Here is a 6,836-nt window from a genome sequence, read left to right as displayed (position 1 = left end):
CAACATAACTACTCAACTCACATGATTGATATTCATCCTGATCAGACTGGGAATGTAATTTAAGTCTAATTTGACCAATATCCACACTTTTATTTCTGGTCTTGTCACAGCTATGGATATTTAAATCTTCTATACTGCCATTAGAGGATGGTACATCATCTATATCTGGTGGACTGCCATGATTATCCAAGTCAAGACTACCATTCATGTGACTTCTCACAATCATAGCTCTTCCATCATTTAAACTAAAACGAGGTGTCATGTCCAAATTTGATACAGAGTTATTTTGAGGCGACTCCATACTGGTGGCCATTGTTGTTGGTTACAGTGCTTCTCTTCTCTAAATATTAGTTAACTGCAAAAATATATAGAACTTTATTGAACAAGAAAATTATTTTAATATAGTAAGAAACATTCAGTACAACAAAAAGAAGTCTTACCAAACAATAAGAATACGAAAACTAGACAGTCATTTTTGCATGAGAAATATAAACTAGTTCCTCTCTAAAAGGAAAAGTCACGTGACTATAATATTTTAACCTCTGAATAGCAGTCCATATCAAGATGGCTACCAGTAGGAAACTGCCTATATTCGTCTTCCCCGAAGAGTTGAAATTTGATGAGACAAATCATAAACAAGTTCTCACAATATACAATCCTTATGATGTGCCTTTGAAGTATAAAAGTATTAATTTAACCATACAAGCTACTTGTATCAATATTTTTATCATTTTTTAGTATTATCTAATTCCCCTTTCAAATACAAAGTAATGGAACCTCAAGGCACAATACAATCACAATGCTGTGTAGATGTGTATGTAATATACATTCTATAAATTCCACAAGGCAATAAAAATGCTATTAATATATGTATTGTGGTCTAGTTGTTTTGTTTGTACGACAATAGCATAACTACATAACTTAATGTGTATTGTAAATCCATATTTGAGATAGTCTAATATCATCTAACTACGCTATGTGTACTTGAAGTTGTTGTCGTTAATTAATGTTAATGTGGCATTCCATTCTAGTGTCATTTGTCATTTACCTCAACAAAAAACGTGTAGTGAAGATCAGAAAGATAAATTTCGCATTGACTTGTATCAGGGAACAAAAAACTCATTGGACAAAAACAAGTCCACTCTCAACTGACCACTCATAGAACAGAAGTGATAAAAAAACAAGAGTGTGTGTGTGTGTGTAATTGACAATATTACAACATCAATTTAATACAATTGCAAAGTGATAGTCAAAAGCGTCTTATTTCCAATGAATTTATAGTACATCTTAATAAAGAGACATTGTATTTTTTAACTTCACAAACTATGTGCTCTATCTGTACACATATCTATCAACACGACTGACACGATGATGTGATAACAATAAATGATACTCTCAAGTGTTTCATTTCTTGTGAATGTGTTATTTGTTGCTATGGTTTCACATCACTTCATTAAAAAAAACACACTATGATGTAATCTAATGTGTACATTATTTAGGTTATTAATTCCAGTGATTTTAAAGAGTTCCCTTTCTTAACAAGAACAGAGAATAGGAACATACCGATTACCACAAGAGGAAATGGTAAATTCCTGAATTGTTAACAAGGAAAAAAATATTAAATGGTTCAGTAGAATGTCCTGTGTATTAATACATATCTTTCAATTACTTCACACAAGAACTATGCATGTTGACTTCCTGCTAAATGATTTCTTTGATTTCATAGGTCAGTCATCTCCGGGATGGTTAACAATATTAATAGGTGTATTGTCATTGTTTGTTCTCTCTTACCTCTTGATGGAGAGAGTCCTCCTGGCCTGACTGGATCCATGTAACAAATCAACATGAAGTTGATAGCATCATTTGTTTTAGGTAACAATGGGAAAATATGCCAAGTTAACAGTAGTCTAGATGTCATGGTGATGTTCACTAGTCTAGAGCTTACTAATGGTAGCTAACGTAGGTCACTGTGGTAAGTACTGATGTTCAATAGTCTAGAGCTTACTAATGGTAGCTAACGTAGGGCACAGTGGTAAGTACTGATGTTCACTAGTCTAGAGCTTACTAATGGTAGCTAACGTAGGTCATGTGGTAAGTATGATGTTTGCTAGTCTAGAGTTTTCTAATGGTAGCTATCCTAGGTCACTGTGGTAAGTACTGATGTTCACTAGTCTAGAGCTTACTAATGGTAGCTAACGTAGGTCACTGTGGTAAGTACTGATGTTCACTAGTCTAGAGCTTACTAATGGTAGCTAACGTAGGTCACTGTGGTAAGTACTGATGTTCACTAGTCTAGAGCTTACTAATGGTAGCTAACTAGGTCACTTTGTAAGTATTGATATTTGCTAATATAGAGTTACTGGTAGCTATCCTAGGTCAAGTGGTAAGTAATGATGTTCACTAGTCTAGAGCTTACTAATGGTAGCTAACGTAGGTCACTGTGGTAAGTATTGATGTTTGCTAGTCAGAGCTACTAATGGTAGCTATCCTAGATCACTGTGGTAAGTATTGATGTTGCTAGTCTAGAGTTACTAATGGTAGCTATCCTAGATCACTGTGGTAAGTACTGATGTTCACTAGTCTAGAGCTTACTAATGGTAGCTAACGTAGGTCACTGTGGTAAGTATTGATGTTTGCTAGTCTAGAGCTTACTAATGGTAGCTAACGTAGGTCACTTTGGTAAGTATTGATGTTTGCTAGTCTAGTTTACTAATGGTAGCTATCCTAGATCACTACTGTGGTAAGTATTGATGTTTGCTAGTCTAGAGCTTACTAATGGTGTAACGTAGGTCACTTTTGGTAAGTATTGATGTTTGCTAGTCTAGAGTTTACTAATGGTAGCTATCCTAGATCACTGTGGTAAGTACTGATGTTCACTAGTCTAGAGCTTACTAATGGTAGCTAACGTAGTCACTGTGGTAAGTATTGATGTTTGTAGTCTAGAGCTTACTAATGGTAGCTAACGTAGGTCACTTTGGTAAGTATTGATGTTTGCTAGTCTAGAGTTTACTAATGGTAGCTATCCTAGATCACTGTGGTAAGTACTGATGTTCACTAGTCTAGAGCTTACTAATGGTAGCTAACGTAGGTCACTTCTGGTAAGTATTGATGTTTGCTAGTCTAGAGCTTACTAATGGTAGCTAACGTAGGTCACTTTGGTAAGTATTGATGTTCACTAGTCTAGAGTTTACTAATGGTAGCTATCCTAGATCACTGTGGTAAGTGTCTATACTAATATTAGAGGTAGATGAATTATAATTTTAATAATCAGAAAATAGTAAAGAATACTTTACAATAAGATAGACATTACTGTTAATTTTATTTATAGGTCTCGTAACTATGGCTATCCTTGGATTATAACTACATGTATATTTTTGTATTTATCATCAATGAAGTACCCTCATTTGTTGAATTCTTAATTGTGTTTTTTTCTCATCTTCCATCTTCTTGTCTTTACCATTTGGACTGTGTCTGTGTTTATGTGTTTTTTTGTGACTTCGATGATGATGCTTCTTGTGTTCTTTTTATCACTATGTTTGTGGCGATGAGTTCCTGCATCGGAAAGTCTCCTTAGATCCCTTTCTCTTACGACTTCGTTTATCATCATGGCTGTCATCATCATCAGAGAGATGTCCATTGGACAGACTTCGGCGGTCAGAATCATCCTCAGAGGAGCTATCACTGCTATCACTTCTAGATTCTCTCCTACGATGGTGATGACCACGTCGTTCAGGAGAACGTGACCTCCTCATTCGTCTCCGTTCAGGTGATCGACTTCTCTTTCTAGGACGGGGAGAACGGTAACGGTAACCTCTTTCGTCTTCTCTCTGGAGAACCGAACCAGAATGAGATCTTCTGTTTCTGCGTCGTCTTTCAACAGAACGAGACCTACTCCTTGAATATCTCATTGGACGACGGTACCTTCCTCTCTCTTGAGGACTTCTGGACCTCTCTTTCTTTCTATCAAGTCATTAAAAGAAACTTAAAGGTTTATTTATTATATTTATTACTAACTTTGATTCCTCTTCATAATCTTTCTCAGGCCAATTAAAGCTTCCATCAGGATTACGAAAAACATGAAGAAAGTTACAATGTTTCCCCTTTGGACATCTTCGTAGATCATTAAGACCTGCAAAGAGACAATTTAACATCAAATAGTTCATTATTACACATATCAAAATTGTCTCTTGTTATATCCAACTCACCACAAATGGCTGTCTTCCACTTTTCAACTGGACAGAAGTGACAAGTCAATTGTTTTCCCAGCATAGTAACGGCCATTGAACTGCTGTAAGGCTCTTGCACACTCCTCTTCACTGAATGCATAAAATAAAGACAGGTTTAGGGACTGCTAAGTCTAAAAGAAATCTGTATGTGTGTAAATTTATTATAAGATACTAACGTGGAATATTGGACATATACGTTGCCACGGAGATGAGGCTCGTAATTACAAGAAACCTTTGATGAAGGGGGAGGAGACCAATAGATAATTGTTGTATTTATATTTTTGATTTACTTTGAATTGGACAATCTCTCCGTGTTTTTTGAATTCAGGGAAGACATCTTCATAGAACTCTTTAAAAATCTTGTAGCATATCATCTTCATCAAGCTAAGATCAAAATTCAAAAGACATTGGAACAAAATTATATAATGAAATCACTCTAAAATTTAAAAGTGTCCTCAATATAAAGATAGCCTCAACATAGATAATACATTCAAGTATATAGAATTAATACTAATACGTCAGAGATTGCTCTCACCTCTAATGCTACATCTTGGTCATGTTCATCTAATTGTAACTGTGTGAGTACAACATGACTATACATCCCTCGTATAATAAGAGTAGTACTAGAATCAGGGATAGGATGTGTACGAGAACACCCGTCGCCATAACGACATGCACCCGTCTTGATGAAGAAGGGACAATTGATTTTGTCCTTATAAGGAAATAATAATTGATAGCTATAAATAGTATGACTACCTACTTTTTCAGTGCCATATTTCACTTTCTCTGGCTCTTTTGGCGGAGGTGGTTCTGATTTTTCATCATCCCAATAATTTATTACTAATAGTTTTCATAATCTCAGTGACATCTATTGGAGCAATAGGATTGTGCCATGGCTTGAAGGAACATGGAAGGAGATAAAAATATGAATTAAAGGAGGAACAATAGACACCCTAATTACATGTAAAAGTAAATGTACATGTCATATCTTACCACATGTGTATCCATTAAGTTGTCCTCTGCTGACATTTTCTCCAAAGATTGATCGATAGATGATAGTGCCTCCTCTAACAATGTCTAGATATGTATTATTAAGAGCATTGTAAAGTTAATTATTTCTACCTCTTTCTCACGACGAGCTTGCTCTCGTTTTTCCTCTGCTTCTTTTTCCTTTCGTTCTAGTGCTCCCACTCTTCACGTAATCAACCGCTAGTCATGTGATTATCACATGGTTAAAGACTTGTAGAAAATCTTTACCTCTCGTTCTTCTCTCTCCTTTAATTTCTGGTCTTCTTTTTCTTTTTGTTTAATAAACAATTCGTGATTAATTCGATCTCTCTCTAACCACGCCTCGTGCTGTAGTTGTCTGATAAAAGTTAATAAACCATTAAATAAACATTCTCTTTTACTCACTGTTCAGCTTCTTCTCTTTGCAACTTTTCTCTACAATAAATATATTATTACTCAGTATATTAATCAGTATATTACTCAGTAAATTATTCAGTATATTACTCAGTATATTACTCATTATATTACTCATTATATATCTATAGTTATACTCATCCATCCATTAATGTATTAACTATTGTCTATCCATTTAAACATCCATTTAACGTGGTATGTATCCATAATGATGTACATATTTGATTTTTTCAATCAATTTATATATAATTCATCCATCCATCCATCCATGTGTTCATCCATCCATCCATCCCATCCATTCATCCATCCATCCATCATCATCCATCCATCCATCCATGTGTTCATCCATCCATCCATTCATCCATCCATCCATCCATGTGTTCATCCATCCATCCATGTGTTCATCCATCCATCCATTCATCATCCATCCATCCATCCATCCATTCATTCATTCATCCATTTCTTTTTTACCTGTAATTTGGTGACTCGTACAACTCTAATATTACACATTAAAAATGTCACTGTATAATTTTATTAACTAACCTTGTCTTCTTCTTTTCTCCTCAACTAATTGTCTCCGTACAATTATCTTTCTTTCTTTGTTAATGAGTACACGCCTTTGTTTATGACTGTTTCAAAAGATAAAAACAACAACATATTAATTTGTTGCAGTCATAGCTCATTATAGCTGGTACATGTAAGTATATCATATACATTTAACATCATATTGCGCTTTTTACTTTAAATATTGCTCATTTAACAAGTCTAGTAACCTTAATTTCCTCCACTCAATGACTGGAATCTCTAAAACCATCAGTAATTCCAAGGTCTCATGGCCGCCTTTAAAGGTCCCGATACTCACATGTCCTTGAGGCGTGGTCTGGGGGTAGGACAAGGTGTGGTTTCGTTATTAAAACGTGTCTCCAATGGATGAATCCCCTCTGTTTGAAAATGAAGGTATTACTGAACAAAAAGAAGACGAGAAGGTTGCTATGACAATCAATGATGATGAAGAATCAGACAACAGTATGAGACATATCTTAGAGTCTACTAAATAGAATGTACAAACTTTTCTAGATAATTCCAACACTGAAAAGGAACCAATCAGATCTCCAATCAGTGATGATGTAATGTCACATGACAAACACTGTTGAAGACACAGAAGAAGGACCGACAAACATCTGGCGA

The 6,836-nt window shown here is 35.1% G+C and overlaps 1 protein-coding gene across 1 annotated transcript; it reads right to left on the bottom strand.

Annotated features, from left to right (window-relative positions):
- Positions 1–3,530: 3,530 nt before the first annotated feature.
- On the bottom strand, positions 3,531–6,462 carry LOC121391105 (U2 small nuclear ribonucleoprotein auxiliary factor 35 kDa subunit-related protein 2-like). Its single transcript, XM_041522848.1, is given in 9 exon segments — positions 3,531–3,960; positions 4,015–4,129; positions 4,206–4,263; positions 4,265–4,316; positions 4,403–4,458; positions 4,517–4,600; positions 4,744–4,938; positions 5,484–5,592; positions 6,422–6,462. Coding segments are annotated over 9 exon segments (1,140 nt in total).
- Between the last annotated feature and the right edge of the window lie 374 nt (positions 6,463–6,836).

The sequence above is a fragment of the Gigantopelta aegis genome, unplaced genomic scaffold (genome assembly GCF_016097555.1).
Source record: "Gigantopelta aegis isolate Gae_Host unplaced genomic scaffold, Gae_host_genome ctg1719_pilon_pilon:::debris, whole genome shotgun sequence".
Lineage (NCBI taxonomy): Eukaryota > Metazoa > Mollusca > Gastropoda > Neomphalida > Peltospiridae > Gigantopelta > Gigantopelta aegis.
This window is presented reverse-complemented; position numbering and strand designations above follow the sequence as displayed.